The sequence below is a fragment of the Coregonus clupeaformis genome, chromosome 8 (assembly GCF_020615455.1).
Source record: "Coregonus clupeaformis isolate EN_2021a chromosome 8, ASM2061545v1, whole genome shotgun sequence".
Lineage (NCBI taxonomy): Eukaryota > Metazoa > Chordata > Actinopteri > Salmoniformes > Salmonidae > Coregonus > Coregonus clupeaformis.
This window is the reverse complement of record NC_059199.1, coordinates 36,104,555-36,123,660: the sequence shown is the minus strand read 5'-3', so window position 1 is coordinate 36,123,660 and position 19,106 is coordinate 36,104,555. Positions and strand designations below refer to the sequence as shown.

At 43.7% G+C, this 19,106-nt stretch overlaps 1 protein-coding gene across 1 annotated transcript in view; it reads left to right on the top strand.

Moving 5' to 3' along the window:
* Positions 1-10,207, top strand: part of LOC121571960 (RNA polymerase II subunit A C-terminal domain phosphatase) — a 106,353-nt gene extending 96,146 nt beyond the window's left edge. Inside the window, exon 13 of the mRNA XM_045221984.1 lies at positions 9,528-10,207. Coding sequence (XP_045077919.1) covers positions 9,528-9,693 — 166 coding nt within the window. The 3' untranslated portion in view covers positions 9,694-10,207. The remainder of the gene's footprint in view (positions 1-9,527) is intronic.
* Positions 10,208-19,106: the final 8,899 nt, after the last annotated feature.

Below are 19,106 nucleotides of genomic sequence, written 5' to 3'. Positions count from 1 at the left end.
TACCTGCCTGACTGCATAGTGCCAACTGTAAAGTTTGGTGGAGGTGGAATAATGGTCTGGGGCTGTTTTTCATGGTTCAGGCTAGGCCCCTTAGTTCCAGTGAAGGGATATCTTAACACTACAGCATACAATGACATTCTAGACGATTCTGTGCTTCCAACTTTGTGGCAATAGTTAGGGGAAGGCCCTTCCCTGTTTCAGCATGACAATGCCCCCGTGCACAAAGCGAGGTCCATACAGAAATGGTTTGTGAAGATCGGTGTGGAAGAACTTGACTGGCCTGCACAGAGCCCCGACTTCAACCCCATCGAACACCTTTGTGATGAATTGGAACGCCGACTGCGAGCCAGGCCTAATCGCCCAACATCAGTGCCCGACCTCACTAATGCTCTTATGGCTGAATGGAAGCACGTCCACGCAGCAACGTTCCAACATCTAGTGGAAAGGCTTCCCAGAGGAGTGGAGGCTGTTATAGCAGCAAAGGGGGGACCAACTGCATATTTGGGGGAGCAATAGCTTTGAAGACATGGCAATATGGATGATGGACCAATCAAATGTTTCAACTGTTCCATCTTGTTTTTATCTCTGTTATTTTAGGGCATTTTCTTCATCCACATGCTTTACATGGAAGCCTGTTTCCATTACATAGCCTAATGAAACCTTCTGACCTGATGTTGTGGCCAGTGAAACCTTCTGGCCTGATGTTGTGGCCAGTGAAACCTTCTGGCCTGATGTTGTGGCCAGTGAAACCTTATGGCCTGATGTTGTGGCCAGTGAAACCTTCTGACCTGATGTTGTGGCCAGTGAAACCTTCTGACCTTCCTCAGGGAAGCCAGCAGAGTCGAGTGTGAAGTGACACATCTGTGCTATTGAAAACAAACGACTTGAAACGGATGACTTTGTGTCCTGAGCTGTTGTCAGTGATGTTGTTGCTCGTAAAAGACACTGCTTAATGCTTAGATGTCTTTATCATGCCTGTAAATAAATTAAAATAAATAAAGTGGTTGTGTGAGCACAGATTGAGGTTCCAGTCTGATTCAGTTCCCCTATAGGATCTTGGTTAGAATGCTGATTGTTTGTGGAATGCATCTAGTCTTGAATGCTTCGTCTTCCTTTATAATGATTAGGACTTATCACACTGCAGATTTTAGACTATTCTGTTCTGTGAGTCAATGGATGCTAATCTGACAGCTGAGCAAAGCTACACAAATGTCCTTAAATAGGCTATGCAGTAAGGCAAGGGTTATACAATAGTAGTAATGAAAGTGAGAGGGAAATGTGTTTTTGCATATTTTTGGAGACTAAAATTCCCAAACCAAAACTCATCTTTAATATGTTCAGGAGAATGTCAAGAGGCTGAGCTGATCAATTCATTAACAAGGTTTGGCACGGTCAAACTCAATGAATTAATAATGAGCCATTAAAGATAAGGAGCTGACTTGACCCTGGTACTGAACCGTGTTAGACCTGCATCAGGTATAGTGTAATCCTCTGGGCTCAGCTCCCAGGGTACATCACAATGGCACTCTATTCCCTAGTGTACTACTTTGGCCAGTTGCATTTTGGACACAACCCAGTGAGGAGAAACCACCACATCTGTTAGCCACAGAACTCAGTGACAGTCCTGCCAGAGATGTGTCTGTGTCTTCAGAAGGAACAGAGAGGAAAAGCCTGGCGCCTTTAATATGGTAGTGACAGGGACGGGGAAGGGCTAAGGGACTGCAGAGACTGGGGGGCAGGAGATGGTGACACTCCGGTGAGGACACACTGGTGACTCCACACACATCTCTCACATTCAGCTGAGACTGAGATGGCTTTGCTTTGGCAACCACAGAAGTTCTGTGTTGGTCAACGATAAAACAAAATGTCTGGGATGAATGTTTTTATTATGTCATGCTGTTTTTGCATTTCTGTAATTTTCATTCCCCTGCACCTGTATTGAAACAGTGATTGTGTTTACAGCATGGTTAATCAAAGCTCCCAACACATCCCTCACAACTTGTCCCCTCCTTCTCCTTCTCTCCCCTCCTTTTCCTCACCAAATAACGTTCTTTCATCTTCCTCTGTGTGGCTCTTTAATTAGGTTACAGAAAGAGCCAGGCCCTATGGGCTTGGGCAAAAGTAGTGCACTATAAAGGGACTATGGTGCCATTTGGGACAGTGTTGATGGAACTACTTTCTGCATGGTATTAGTGTTTTTAATCAGCTGTTAATATGGTGACTAGTTAGAGGAACTGTGGTGCAATGTGATAAGTTCTGTACACTCTGCATTCTCCATTTGCACTGGCAATACATCTTAGCAGATGAAGAGCCTCCATTTTCTCTTTAGTCTCTTTGCTCTGGTGTCCTTGAAAAGATTCCATTTGTCTCTTTCTCCCCTTCCTCTCTGTATTAAGTCTCTTTCTTTTTTCCCCTTCATTTTCTCTTTCCCTTCCCTCTTTCTCTCACTCACACACCACAGGCCACACCACGCACACACACCACAGGCCACACCACGCACACACACCACAGGCCACACCACGCACACACACCACAGGCCACACCACGCACACACACACACCACAGGCCACACCACACACACACCACACCACAGGCCACACCACACACACACACACACCACACACACACACCACAGGCCACACCACACACACACACCACAGGCCACACCACACACACACACCACAGGCCACACCACACACAGTTCTTTGTTCTCCTCTCTCATTCCCTGGATCTTTCTCTCTCTCTCTCTCTCTCTCTCTCTCTCTCTCTCTCTCTCTCTCTCTCTCTCTCTCTCTCGCTCTCGCCCGCTCTCGCTCTCGCTCTCGCTCTCGCTCTCGCTCTCGCTCTCGCTCTCGCCTCGCTCTCGCTCTCGCTCGCGCTCTCGCTCTCGCCCAGCACTGCTCTCGCCCGCCCGCCGCCTCGCCGCTCTCGCACGTCCTCGCTCTCGCTCTCGCTCGCATCTCTCTCTCTCTCTCTCTCTCTCTCTCTCTCTCTCTCTCTCTCTCTCTCTCTCTCTCTCTCTCTCTCTCTCTCTCTCTCTCTCTCTCTCTCTCTCTCTCTCTCTCTCTCTCTCTCTCTCTCTCTCTCTCGCTCTCGCTCTCGCTCTCGCTCTCGCTCTCGCTCTCGCTCTCGCTCTCGCTCTCTCTCTCGCTCTCTCTCTCAGCAGTGTCAAACTGAGCTGTCAGATGTGTTCCCAAGAACAGCTCGGAGCTGCTTGAAATCTCTGCTGTCGGGTCAGGTCTTCTCCCACACTTCCTTTTTACTCTTTCTCTCTTTCTTTCTCTTCTCTCATCTCTCTCTGTTGCTCTCACTCACTCCCTCACAGACACACACTTCTCGCTCTCTGCTTCTGTACCATCATTACCATCTCTTCCTCTGTATTGTGTAACCTGAATATACTTTGAAGAGACCGATACACAGACAGAGAGAAAAATGAGGGGGGGTGGAGGTTATTTAGCGCAGTCATTAGCATTTGGCACCCACCTCTTCTCCTCAGGTGAACTGTACTACCCATCTCTCCTCTTCTCCCTTCTCCCCCTTTCTTATCTCCCCTTATCCCCGTTCATCTCTGCTGGTGTTTCCCCTTAGCATCTCCCTGCGCCACAGGGAGCCCAGGAGACTCACACAGAGCTGCTACTGCTGCCTGCTCCTAACTACTGGCTGCCCTCACCTTATTTTTATCTGTGGGGGAAAATACCCAACACAGAAACACTGGATTGTGTACTGCTGCAACATGCCAGCTTCTGCAATACCTTCCCCAGCTCATCTTATCTTATCTGCAACCTGTAGGCTGTGTTGATGTTGTCTGGACCGTCTGTGTGACTAAAATACACAGGACCGAGCACTTCAGGTCCTCTTTATTCTCCCAGTCCTGTTTTCTCTCCTCCGTATGTGCCATTTATATCAGTTACCATCACACTAATACCATTGTGTGGAGCTGGAATGGCCTGGTGTGGCCCACGGCTGTTAGTTCAACATCACTATGGCAGAGGGCTGGGGAGCATGTCCTATTGACGCCCTGAACATAATCACAGCACACACACACACACACACACACACACACACACAAACACAAACTGCCTCAGGGGACACACCGCCTCATCACAGCCCACAGATGATAGCATTAGGAAGTGATTTGGGATGCGCCTTGTGTCCGTAACACCAGGTAATTAGAGAAAGTTGATTGTCTTCTGTTCGGAATCATCCATGCGTGAAGCAGTCTCTGACGGTGTGTTTAATTAGATCAACCAGACCATAATGATATTGACATGTGGGACAGACACGGGTTCAGTCGATTACGTTTAGATGAATGCACCAATCTCATTTTAAAGACGACTGATGTTTTGATGACTTAGAAAGATTGCTTTCTCAACCTAACAGTGGTAATTTAAAGATACATGTCATGCAGAATGAGTTGTTGATAGTTCTGTAAATGACCATGATAATAGCAAGCTATTTCTGTTAAAGTGTTCATTTGACAGTCTGGTCTTGTGGTCTCACTAAGGCCATTACAGAACGCTTCATATGTCTAACTTCTTTCTCTCTCTCTGGGCTGAGAGCCAATCAATAGTTTATCCTTTTAGCCAAGCGCACTCCTTTCAGCGTTCACCACAGTTCTGCTGCGGGACTGCTAGATAAAAACGGTGAATTCGATAGACTTGGTGCTCTGAGAGTAAGTGCTTCGAGAAAATGTAAGGAATCCATTTGTATGTCGATTGGGCCCTGCTACTACTACATTACATAGTGATTTCTAGGAGTTCTATAGTATTAGGTCAGATGTTGTTTAGAACAACCTGTATGTAGTCGTTTCTCTCTGAGTCTCTTCCTCCGCTAGCTGAGTGGTTCAGAAACACATCAGACCAGTTGTTCTCTGTTATTGGCTGATCTGTGATAGTGTCTCCCGAGTGGGGCAGTGGTCTAAGGCACTGCATCGCAGTGCTAGCTGTGCCACTAGAGATCCTGGTTCGAATCCAGGCTCTGTCGTAGCCGGCCGCGACCGGGAGACCCATGGGGCAGCGCACAATTGGCCCAGCGTCGTCCAGGGTAGGGGAGGGAATGGCCGGCAGGGATGTAGCTCAGTTGGTAGAGCATGGCGTTTGCAACGCCAGGGTTGTGGGTCCGCTTCCCACAGGGGGACAGTATGAAAAATAAAATAATGTATGCACTCACTAACTGTAAGTCGCTCTGGATAAGAGCGTCTGCTAAATGACTAAAATATAAATGTAAATCTCAGAGGTTCTAATGAGAAAATGCAAATGAAGGAGCTGTTTCAGAAGGTTCCATTATCTCAGTGTTCTAGCAGGGTCTGAGAGGAATAATGGGAAAGTCTCCATTTTAGAGAGTTAGTTAACCCTGCTGTGGGACTAGACCAGACAGACCGACACAGAGAGCCCAGTAAAGAGAGATCTATCCTCCATCTCTTCGCTCCATTCTCTTTCTCCCCCGCCCCCCTCTCTCTCTGGTTCTCTTCCTCTCTCTTTCCTTCTCTCTCTCTCTTTCTTCTCCCTCCCTCTCTTTCTCTCTTGCTGTCTCTCCTCCATTCCCTCCATCTCTCTCTCTATCTGAATAGAAACCCTAGGGTCTTTTTAATAGAATCTTCCTGTTCAGTCATCTCCCTAAGTTGATATACTGTATGTAATACAGAGGAAAGAGACATTGGGTTTAGAACTGGCGTCATTCTCTCTGTGTTCAACTGAATTGAAGTCTCTCTGCCTGGACTGAATACTCAGAGGAACCAGAGTTAGACTTTAGCTCCTCACCTTTCTGTGGACCTTCAGATGAATAGATTACTGGAGCTTTAGCCATAGCCACTCAACAATTTCTCAACGCGTTGCAGGCTGTTAGAGCTGAATACCACAGTGTTCCTGAGGGCTAGTTAAGGAGTACTTTAAGGGCAGAGCCCCAAGATCCTCGCTAATTTGAGACGCTAATGATGAGAGAGAAAGGGATAGGCAGGAAAAGGAGCGGAAGAATTGGAGAAAGGAGAGAGAAAAGGATGAACAGAATGTAGAAATGCAATATTGTCTAATGAAACAAAGTACATTCCTGATAAAAACCTGTTGTTTAATTAATGGGGAGTTTGTTTTGAAAGGGTGAGGTGGTGCGTGTCTTGGCATGGTGTGTGTTGTATTAATAGCCAGGGTGCTTGTGTCTGAGATGGGTGGTAATCATGTAGAGAGGAAAGCAGTGAAGGAACTCCCCCCTGCTGCTGCCACACACACACACACACACACACACACACACACAGACTCCCCCCCGAGTCTGCCTATTTATGTAGAGCTGTTACACACACACACAGTTAAACTCACACACACACAAATAAACACACACACACATTCTTCGCTGTCAGCAGCCAGCCTTCACTGATGAGATCAGTTTAAAGAACTCTACTCCTCAGATGACTGCTGAGATGGCCCTGTTTTGATAAGACTACAATAATAAAACCTCATGTAACTGCTGTGATAACACAACTAGAATACTAGATATCATTAAACTCTGCTCTGAGTCACTACATGACCTTGCTATTACCTCCTAATATGTGTTCTATGGTTACAAACCAAACAGCCTGATGCCAGTAAGTCATTCAGTAGGAAGCTAGACAAGACTATATGACGACACATATAGTGATGGAGGTTCAGTTTAGAGACACGGTAACGTTTCACACAGTAGGCTACTGTACTAGAACAGGGCTGCCATTTTGTGAGCTTTTCCTAAGCTAATGTTAGATGACCTCTGACCTTTAACAGTAGAACCGCTGGGCTTCTCAGGAGCCTACGCATCAGATTAATCTACTGTGTTATAAACCTAAATAAATACCATCATAAAAACTACTGCAACATGTATTTTAGTTTTTCTTGTAATAGAAACACCAGAATGTAATGTATTTTATAAGTTGTATTTATAGATTGGATTATTAATAGTAAGTAATAGAATCCAGTAACAGCTTCTTTTCACAAAGTAAAAAAGGATATCAAGCCGCAAGCACACGGTCAAATTATTTGCCATAAACATAAGCACCAACGCTTGATAAATAATGCAGAACACAAAAATAAAAGATGAATTGCATAAAGAAACCTTTGTGGAAATATATCCTTGAAATTATATAGAAAGAAGAATCGTTCCCGCTTTACAAATCATCTATAACCGTATATCATGCTCTATAAAGATTCATAATGTGACATAACAACAATTTATTTGTTCACATTTATTACATTTACATTTAACATTTTAGTCATTTAGCAGACGCTCTTATCCAGAGCGACTTACAGGAGCAATTAGGGTTAAGTGCCTTGCTCAAGGGCACATCGACAGATTTTTTTCACCTAGTCGGCTCGGGGATTAGAACCAGCCACCTTTCGGTTACTGGCACAACGCTCTTAACCACTAAGCTACCTGCCGCCGCTATTAAACCTATATAGAGCATGAATAACGTTGATTTGTGGCCCATTTATGTAGTGCTTATGAAGCGTATATGAATGCTTTATGAAGCCTTCATAAGCGGGACCGAAGAGTCAGTTGTTGATGTATGTAGGTTACGGATACTTTTTGTATTTGCCTACACTACAGGCCTAAAACGTATTTTTGTTTCTCTCGCATTGAAAACACCACAATGTAATACATTCGATTTTTTTTAAATTGTAGATTCGATTAGTTATAGAGTAGTAGTAAGTGATACAGTCCAGTAGCCGTTTCTTTTGACAAAGTTTCTCGTTTCCAGTTTTGTCACATGCACAGGATACAGCAGGTGTAAAACAGTACAGTGAAATGCATAACTTGCGAGCTCTTTCCCAATAATGTGCAATAAAGGAAGTAATATAGATAGGAAATAAAACATGTGAAGTGCGAGAGAGAATAAAAGAAACAGGAGAATTCTGTTATATACAGGTAGGTCAGTGCCAGTACTGTTATTCCAATGTGCAGCGGTACTGGAGGGATTGGGGAAGGAATGTACATGTAAACAGGGGTAAAAGTGGCTGGTAGCAGGATGAATACTAATTTTAATTTGTTCCACCTCAGCGCGTCTGATCACAAGTCAGACACACCAAATGCGTTTGATGGATCCTTTTTGTCGTTTTCTAATGCATCTTAAGGGGAGAGTAATCCAACAGGGACTGAAAGTAATCAGATTACATTTAGAAAGTAACCTACCCAAACATGAGTAAGTAAAGTCCAGTAACAGCTTTTTTTTGATGAATTGAAAGGAAAATAGAGTAATATCAACCCACAAGGCGTGTGGTCAAGTGATTTGCCGTAAACATAAGCACCACCACAAAATCAAACGGCAGTGGGCGTCGGCCTTTGGCGGTTCTAGTTTTAATGAACACACTAATCAAGAGTGTTGCTGCTCTGTGGGGGAGGGGTTGGTGAGAGGGGTTAGGGGGACAAACTGACAGAAGACCACTCTGAGAGAGTCCCCTTCTCATCTCTGTGGAGGTGTGTGTGGTGTAATCCTACTGTACACGCCCTCCTACCTGCCTCATTAGCATCACGCTAACAACCCCTCTGCTGAGGAGGTGTCACTGGAGGAGGGGAGAGGTGGGCATGTTTAACCCTTCAACCCCTGGAGGAAGTCCCTCGGTCTCTTGAATACACATGTTATTCTCTCCCTCTCTGTTTTTTTACATTTACATTTTAGTCATTTAGCAGACGCTCTTATCCAGAGCGACTTACAGTTAGTGAGTGCATTCATTTTTATACTGGCCCCCCTTGGGAATCGAACCCACAACCCTGGCGTTGCAAGCGCCATGCTCTACCAACTGAGCTACAGAGGACCACATGCCGTGTGCTCTGTCTGTGTGACTTTCTCTCTATTACTGCCTCTTCTTTGTTCTCTTCTTCTTTTCTTCTCTCTGTTCTCTGTCTCTCCACCACAGCACAGTTCTTTTTTTTTTGTAGCAGGACCGAGGCTTCACATCTCCTAGCAGTTGTGCTTTCTCTCGTTCTCAGCCTTTTGTGAATGGTGTCGGCTGGGGGAGAATAGAACTACAGTAGCAGTAACTAGACAGCTCCAGTAGAATAAAACTAGCTGCAGCTCTGTGGAGAAGAGAAGAGTCTCAGGGGTGTTACTGTTCTCAGGGGTGTTACTGTTCTCAGGGGTGTTACTGTTCTCAGGGGTGTTACTGTTCTCAGGGGTGTTACTGTTAGAGCAGTCTTGTGTGGAACAAGGCAAATTATGAATCTTCAATATAGTGGTGAGTCCTTTTCATGTTGGATAGGGGCATATGAGATTTGGTACATCAGTAACACCCTGTTCTGTCTGAATATTGTTGCAATAGTTACCAAAGAGCCCCACATGGCTGCAAAACGGTTCAGTTTTCATGTCTGGTTGTTTCCTCAACATTGTTGCCTTTTGTGTTTCGCTGCATTGCTCTTTCTGGTAATGGATAAATGACATGCCTTCAGTATGATCTATACACATTATGTAACATCATGCATATTAGGAGACAATTCGATTTGTATCAATATCAGTAAGTGTCAAGACAAAAGGTTTTACTCATCAATCAACCATTCTCTCCCTCGCTCTCCAGGGGACAGAAGCGCAAGCTCACTGAGGCCAAGGAGGAGGAAGTGGAGGAAGAGAGGGAGTCGGCGGACGAGTCCACCAAGGATTCTAATGAGGAAGAGGAAGGAAGCAGCTCAGAGGCTGATGAGATGGCCGCTGCCCTGGATGCGGAACTTAACGACTTCATGTGAGGATGAATTTGATTTGGACAAATGAACTGGAAGTTTGATTGGACGTTTGTGAACAATGCCTCACAGAAACACTCCCCTTTTCAACCACATGGTACCTGAATCTTTCTGTTTCTACGCTATGCGTACGTGTGTGGATGTGTTTTAACAAGTTGAATGTGTTGTACAGAATGAAAAGGTAGGTTAGTACAGTAGGATAACGTCGGTATCTAAATATAGTTGTAGATCATTTTTAGGGTTAATGTAGAAACTTTCAACAAACACCGTTTTATTGTAAGATAAAAATAGGAGAGATTTTGGCTAATTTAGTTTAACTTGAGTTTGTTTTTCTATTAAGACTTTTATATAAATTCAACAAATTACTTAATTCGTTGGTCGTATGATGCCAAAGAGTTTGATCTAGGCCAATCAGAGCCTGCAGCTAAACATTTTACTCTGACGTCACATCCTGTGTTCCTATTTCCTGTTGTTTTTTAGGGGTAAATCATTAAAACATTGTTACCAGCAGAACGACTAAGACGCCTGAATGTGTCCCATTGGATCTTTTCCTCGCTGTTGTTATTCTCTACTGTGGTGTTGGTACCAGAGCCATGTATAGAGATCGATATGTGTATATGACTCTGGTTGGTACCTTATGAAGTCAACTGAGCTATCTGAGACAAACACCCAGGATGCACTGCAATATCATCCTCATCTTCATCATACAACCGTTAGTTATCACCGTTTATCTTCTGACTGACCTGGCTGAAAGCTCAAAGCAGGAAGTATATAAGTTGCACTGTGGCGGCAGTCCTGGCGCCACCAATGAGCTGTGCTGGTCCTCCTGACTCTACCAATCAGCAGTGCCGGTCTCCCTGGCTTCACCAATGAGTGGTGCCGGTCCTCCTGGCTCCATCAATGTTCTTGAACAACCTTTCTAACACCAACTTCGAAAGGTAGAGATGGAGGATTCTAGTGCCCAAAAGGCCATTCTAACATGGGCAGTGCCACTGATGACTTTCACCATTTAAAAATAGTTAGCTGGGACTTCCTATGGGTTAAGGAAGAATCACATAATTCCATCCAAGTCATCAGGAGGGATCAGCCAATGATTTATACTCGTGAGCAAACATTCCATAACTGCAGGTGGCAGTAAATCGCCAACCTTGGCTTTATACCTGTTGAAATAACACACTCCTGGTGGCATTAACACCATTTCAGTTTTTTTGCTAACTCATAGAAGTAGTAGAAGAAGAAATGGACTACTTCAAAATGGAGATGACCTCAATGGTGCTGCCCGTACTCTCACAGACTCCATAATGGGACAGATGCAATGATGCCATGTCAATGGTTGAGACCCATTTACCTGTCAAAGGGTTATGGTCGAGACCCACCAACCAGGTCACTGCCTCAACCTCCACTCACTGGAACCTGTGGTTGGTGGAGCTTTTGTTGTTGTTTATTGTTGTTTTGCTTTATGCCATTCTTCTTATTAGGTCTTCTAGCTACTTCTAGCAGGTGATTTATGTTTTAGCCACTTGCAGAGGCATTGATTTACTAACATTTCAGCCAGGTTATAGAGTTCACCAAGTGTCCAAGTCTCAACTGCTCTTAGTAGGGACGTCAAACATTCAGGCAGCTGCACAGACACTAAGGAGGCTCTAGTCTAAAGCACCCAGTTAAATTGTGTTTGAGAGCATTTTTTAACTGTAAATGCTTAAATGAGTGAGATAGATGTCATTGTTGAATAGTTTGAGGGGGCAACGTATACTATCATCTTAAATTGACATGTTGAGTTATTTTGCCATATAAAATGATTTTATTATTTCCCTAATGTGGACAGTTTGTGTTACTACCTTACAAACTCGCATTTTCACGTCTTAGAATTGAGTGAAATTAGACAATTTTTACCTCAGATTGGTGTTGTTAGTATAAAGGTTTATAGTCATCACGATGACCTAAGATAAATTGCCAACTGTTGTCACTGTTGATATATCCTATGAAGCGTTGTGATTCGTTGAAGTTAACTAACAGAAAAAGTGATTTGTTGCCTTTTCCTTGATGGCAGCATACTGAAATTAACACCTGCTATTCCAAAGTATAGATGTAAACCTTCTACAAGTTCTCATCTAACCAACCATGTACAGTGCCTTCAGAAAGTATTCACACCCCTTTACTTTTTCCACATTTTGTGTTACATCCTGAATTTTAAATGGATTAAATATTTTTTTTTATTGTCACTGGTCTACACACAATACCCCATAATGTCAAAGTGGAATTGTTTACAAATTAAAAATGAAAAGCTGAAATGTGTTGAGTCAATAAGTATTCAACCCCTTTGTTATGGCAAGCATAAATATATTCTGGAGTAAATATGTGCTTAACAAGTCACGTAAATTGCATGGACTGTGTGAATGACTACCTCATCACTGTACCCCACACCATACAACTATCTGTAAAGTCCCTCAGTCGAACAGTGAATTTCAAACACAGATTCAATCACAAAGACAAAAACAAAAATACATTGAATATCCCTTTGAGCATGGTGAAGTTATTAATTACATTTTGGATGGTGTATCAATACACCCAGTCATTACAAAGATACAGGCGTCCTTCCTAACTCAGTTGCCAGAGAGGAAGGAAACCGCTGAGGGATTTCACCATGACGCCAATGGTGACTTTAAAACAGAGTTCAATGGCTGTGATAGCAGAAAACTGAGGATGGATCAACAACATTGTAGTTACTCCACAATACTAACCTAACTGACAGAGGGAAAAGAAGGAAGCTTGTACAGAATAAAACGTTTTACAAAACATGCATCCTGTTTACACAAGGCACTAAAGTAATACTGCAAAAAATATGGCAAACCAATTAACTTTTAGTCCTGAATACAAAGTGTTATTTTTTGGGCAAATCTAATACAGCACATTACCACTCTCCATATTTTCAAGCATAGTGGTGGCTGTATCATGCTATGGGTATGCTTGTAATCGTTAAGGACTGGGGAGTTTTTCAGGATAAAAAAGAAACGGAATGGAGCTAAGCACATGCAAAATCCTAGAGGAAAACCTGGTTCAGTCTGCTTTCCATCAGACACTGTGAGGTGAATTCACCTTTCAGCAGTACAATAACCTAAAACACAAGGCCAAATCTACACTGGAGTTGCTTACCAAGAAGACAGTGAATGTTCCTGAGTGGCTGAGTTACAGTTTTGACTTAAATCTACTTTAAAATCTATGGCAAGACCTGAAAATGGTTGATCATCAACCAATTTGACAGAGCTTGAAGAATTGTGAAAATAATAATGGGCAGATGTTGCACAATCCATGTGTGGAAAGCTATTAGAGACTTACCCAGAAAGACTCACAGCTGTAATCGGTGCTTCTACAAAGTATTGACATTTTCAATAAATTTGCAAACATTTCTAAATGCATGTTTTCACTTTGTCTTTATGGGGTATTGTGTGTAGCTGGGTAATCATTTTTTGATTTAATCAATTTTGAATTCAGCTGTAATGCAACAAAATGTGGAATAAGTCAAGGGGTATGAATGCTTTCAGGAAGGCACTGTATGGGTTATTCCAAGATTCCGTGTGGCCTTTGAATAGTGTTAATTTAAACAGCGCTACACCCTAAACATTTGCCCCTTGTCCTATTGATTTCAGCGTGATATCTATGGAAGTGCGTTGGCGACTCACTTGAATCAAAATGCAACACTTCAAAATGTAGCTAGCTGTCTTCTACAAATTGTCCTCTAACCAGTGATGTACACATTATTCCCAGATTCTTAGTTTTTTTTAGCAGTGTTAGTTTTAACAGGACGTGCAACCTCATCTCCCCCTCTCGCACAATTGTTTTCAACGTGATAATCGATATGAGTGATTGATAAAACATTGTTGCGTTTCTGTAGCTGACTGTGTTCTCCTGGTTGTCAGTGATGTAAAAATATCTCCGGTTCCCCCGGTACATTTTATCCTTCGGTTTTCGATATATCACAAACTGTTTGTGCATATCAGTTATTGATTTGGGCACTTTAAAACTGTGTTTTGACATTGGGCTATTTATCAAAATGTCTTGACAGCAGCAACAGCATAATTTTCAATTGAACTTTGGACATTCATTTCCAATGGTATTGCCCTTAATAAGGTAAAAACTGCTGAATGAGTCCAAAATAAATTGATTTATTTTGTTGATATACCAGGAATCACCTAAACTGGTTTTCCCTGCCTGCTCTTGGGTAGTGTTGGAATCCAGGGCTGCGATTGGTCAGGAGTGAGAGGTCATGGGTCAGGAGTTAAAATGCTGTGCCATTGTGATGCTGGGTCTTACATTTACATTTTAGTCATTTAGCAGACGCTCTTATCCAGAGCGACTTACAGTTAGTGAGTGCATACATAATTTTTTTTATTTTTCATACTGGCCCCCCATGGGAATCGAACCCACAACCCTGGCGTTGCAAACACCATGCTCTATCAACTGAGCTACATCCCTGCCGGCCATTCCCTCCCCTACCCTGGACGACGCTGGGCCAATTGTGCGCCGCCCCATGGGTCTTCACCCAGAACATTAACTGCCACTGTAGACACTGTCACAATTTTAACCTTATTAGATAAAGTTTTAATTGTCGTTGGGACATTCACCCCACCCTTGGTTTTCTCTATTCTGTTTTTGTTTGTTGTGTTATTATTTTTAATGAAAAGACTGATATGTAAAGTGTTTATATATTCTATTTCATACTTGACAGAAAATATACTTTTGATTTAATAAAGTTTTTGTTTTTTGTCTCTCTTGATCTCTCTCGTTCTCTGTCTATGTGTCTGTCTCTCTGTGTGTGTGTTGAGCAGAATAAGCTGGTTGGTGCCCAGCTCAGTGGTGGCATTTATCAGCAGTCGATAAGAGATTTGTTCAGCCAGTCAGACGAACAACAGATTTACAAACAATGTCTCTGTTGGAGGGAGAGCCGACCGTCCATTACCTCTGGATGAACCGCTGCTGGCCTAGACATGGAGCATGCACACAGGCACAAAACACACACCATACACACACTATACTCATCACACACAAAACACACACACACACTCTATTGTTGTGTTACTTCACATCTCTGGACCTAATTTCCCCCACCACCATATCACAGGAATAAATAATGACTTCAACATAAGATCATAAGAGTGAGTTGATAGACTGGCAGTGAGCCACGTGACTTTACGATAAGATGATTGGATATGAACTGAGACTTTGTTGCTGTTGCTTCTTAGGTTGTGAATTAATTATCCCTATCTTCACTGTCAGTATGTCTATTGAAGCTCTGTAGAGTCTAACATTCCCATTAGACAGACGTCTATCTACCTATCCAAGGTATTGAAAAATGCCTTGAAAGCAAACAACTTTTTCCCCATTATTCTGATGTTCGGCTGACTATAAGTATTGATTTGGGACTTCTTTAATAAATAATATTAAAATTCAATCAGTCTTCAAGATGCTTACTCACTAATAGAACTGTATTCACAATATTTTAATAGCACCTACGACATTGTTGATCAATGGAACATTTATTGTATCTGAAGAAATCCATTCACAGCAACCATTAGACCCTGTGCCAGACATCCCTCTCACACCACTTATAATTGATACATGTGTAATAATGTGTAACGAATGGAGTGTATTGTATCGAATACGTCCCTAATGGCACCCTATTCCTTATATACACTGCTCAAAAAAATTAAGGGAACACTAAAATAACACATCCTAAATCTGAATGAATGAAATAATCTTATTAAATACTTTTTTCTTTACATAGTTGAATGTGCTGACAACAAAATCACACAAAAATTATCAATGGAAATCAAATTTATCAACCCATGGAGGTCTGGATTTGGAGTCACCCTCAAAATTAAAGTGGAAAACCACACTACAGGCTGATCCAACTTTGATGTAATGTCCTTAAAACAAGTCAAAATGAGGCTCAGTAGTGTGTGTGGCCTCCACGAGCCTGTATGACCTCCCTACAACGCCTAGGCATGCTCCAGATGAGGTGGCGGATGGTCTCCTATAAAAAACAATACATTTCACATGCTGTTGTGCAAATGGAATAGACAACAGGTGGAAATTATAGGCAATTAGCAAGACACCCCCAATAAAGGACTGGTTTTGCAGGTGGTGACCACAGACCACTTCTCAGTTCCTATGCTTCCTGGCTGATGTTTTGGTCACTTTTGAATGCTGGCGGTGCTTTCACTCTAGTGGTAGCATGAGACGGCGTCTACAACCCACACAAGTGGCTCAGGTAGTGCAGCTCATCCAGGATGGCACATCAATGCGAGCTGTGGCAAGAAGGTTTGCTGTGTCTGTCAGCGTAGTGTCCAGAGCATGGAGGCGCTACCAGGAGACAGGCCAGTACATCAGTAGACGTGAAGGAGGCCGTAGGAGGGCAACAACCCAGCAGCAGGACTGCTACCTCCGCCTTTGTGCAAGGAGGAGCAGGAGGAGCACTGCCAGAGCCCTGCAAAATGACCTCCAGCAGGCCACAAATGTGCATGTGTCTGCTCAAACGGTCAGAAACAGACTCCATGAGGGTGGTATGAGGGCCTGACGTCCACAGGTGGGGGGTTGTGCTTACAGCCCAACACCGTGCAGGACGTTTGGCATTTGCCAGAGAACACCAAGATTGGCAAATTCGCCACTGGCGCCCTGTGCTCTTCACAGATGAAAGCAGGTTCACACTGAGCACATGTGACACACGTGACAGAGTCTGGAGATGCCGTGGAAAACGTTCTGCTGCCTGCAACATCCTCCAGCATGACCGGTTTGGCGGTGGGTCAGTCATGGTGTGGGGTGGCATTTCTTTGGGGGGCCGCACAGCCCTCCATGTGCTCGCCAGAGGTAGCCTGACTGCCATTAGGTACCGAGATGAGATCCTCAGACCCCTTGTGAGACCATATGCTGGTGCGGTTGGCCCTGGGTTCCTCCTAATGCAAGACAATGCTAGACCTCATGTGGCTGGAGTGTGTCAGCAGTTCCTGCAAGATGAAGGCATTGATGCTATGGACTGGCCCCCCAGTTCCCCAGACCTGAATCCAATTGAGCACATCTGGGACATCATGTCTCGCTCCATCCACCAACGCCACGTTGCACCACAGACTGTCCAGGAGTTGGCGGATGCTTTAGTCCAGGTCTGGGAGGAGATCCCTCAGGAGACCATCCGCCACCTCATCAGGAGCATGCCCAGGCCTTGTAGGGAGGTCATACAGGCACGTGGAGGCCACACACACTACTGAGCCTCATTTTGACTTGTTTTAAGGACATTACATCAAAGTTGGATCAGCCTGTAGTGTGGTTTTCCACTTTAATTTTGAGGGTGACTCCAAATCCAGACCTCCATGGGTTGATAAATTTGATTTCCATTGATAATTTTTGTGTGATTTTGTTGTCAGCACATTCAACTATGTAAAGAAAAAAGTATTTTAATAAGATTATTTCATTCATTCAGATCTAGGATGTGTTATTTTAGTGTTCCCTTTATTTTTTTGAGCAGTGTATATAGTGCATTACTAGTGCACTAAATAGGTTATAGGGTGCCATTCTAGACACAACCATCCTCTCATTCTAATGTATGGAACCTGAAACGCACCTCTGGGTTTCTCCTCATTATCACAGAGGTCTCATTTTCTGAATGAGCATCACACAGCAGGAGTCATCATGTAGAAGTTGATTAGTAGTTTGTAATGTTGACATGGGATGGAGCCTGGGGGACTGTAATAATAAATGAATACGTTTTATAGTAGATTGCTCTGTAAAAACATGACTTCCAAAGTATTTTTATATTTTCCTTTTAACCCTATTCTTACTCTCCAGGCAAAGAGCGATGTTGAGCTCATTTACGTAGTTTTTTAATTCAGTGTCAAATTATTATTTTCCATTAGGAGTGACGTAAAATACAAGATAGAAATCTCTATACAGGCATAATATATGCAGGCTTTACAGTTGTCTGTTTTATGCCATTAAATCATTTTAAGGGGTGTCCAGGTGAGATGTTGGTTATGGTTCTCCATTTCTCTCCCTCCCTCCCTCCATCCCTTCCTCAATCCCTCTCTCCCTCCATCCCACTCAGTCAGGAGGTCTTAGAGTGGCAGGGTAGGTGAGGAACAAGATCACTCAGACAAATCCTCTTTCACACCAGAATCCCTCTCATCCCTGAGGCCTTTTCTCCTAAGGTCAAGAAAATGCTTCCTGTTCCAGATGATTTACAGATGGTTGTCATCCATGGTGATCCCTTCATCTCTTATATCACGTTTCTGCCGAGTTGGCTTTTCCTCTCCTGTTTTAGGTGTCAATCACATGTCTCCAGCCAGACTGAGATGCACTATATATACAAAAGTATGTGGACACCGCTACAAATGAGTGGATTTGGCTATTTCAGTCACACCGGTTGATGACCGGTATATAACATCAAGCACACAGCCATGCAATCTCCATAGACAAACATTGGCAGTAGAATGGCCTTACTGAAGAGCTCAGTGACTTTCAATGTGGCACTGTCATAGGATGTCAGTTCGTCAAATTTCTGCCCTGCTAGAGCTGCCCCAATCAACTGTAAGTGCTGTTATTGTGAAGTGGAAACGTCTAGGAGCAACAACGGCTCAGCCACGGAGTGGTAGGCCAAACAAGCTCACAGAACGGGACCGCCGAGTGCTGAAGCGCGTAAAAATCGTATGTCCCCGGTTGCAACACTCACTACCGAGTTCCAAGCTGCCTCTGGAAGCAACTTCAGCACAATAACTGTTTCTTCGGGAACTTCATAAAATGGGTTTCCATGGCCGAGCAGCCGCACACAAGCATAAGATCACCATGCGCAATGCCAAGCGTCGGCTGGAGTGGTGTAAAGCTCACCGCCATTGGACTCTGGAGCAGTGGAAACGCGTTCTCTGGAGTGATGAATCACGCCTCACCATCTGGCAGTCCGACGGAAGAATCTGGGTTTGGCGGATGCCAGGAAAACGCTACCAACCCGAATGCATAGTGCCAACTGTAAAGTTTGGTGGAGGAGGAATAATGGTCTGGGGCTGTTTTTCATGGTTCTGGCTAGGCCCCTTAGTTCCAGTGAACGGTAATCTTAACATAAAATGACATTCTAGACAATTCTGTGCTTCCAACTTTGTGCCAACTGTTTGGGGAAGGCCCTTTCCTGTTTCAGCATGACAATGCCCCCGTGTCAAAGCGAGGTCCATACAGAAATGGTTTGTTGAGATCGGTGTGGAAGAACTTGACTGGCCTGCACAGAGCACTGACCTCAACCCCATCGAACACCTTTGGGATGAATTGGAACGCCGACTGCAAGCCAGGCCTAATCACCCAACATCAGTGCCCGACCTCACTAATGCTTGTGGCTGAATGAAAGCAAGTCCCTGCAGCAATGTTCCAACATCTAGTGGAAAGCC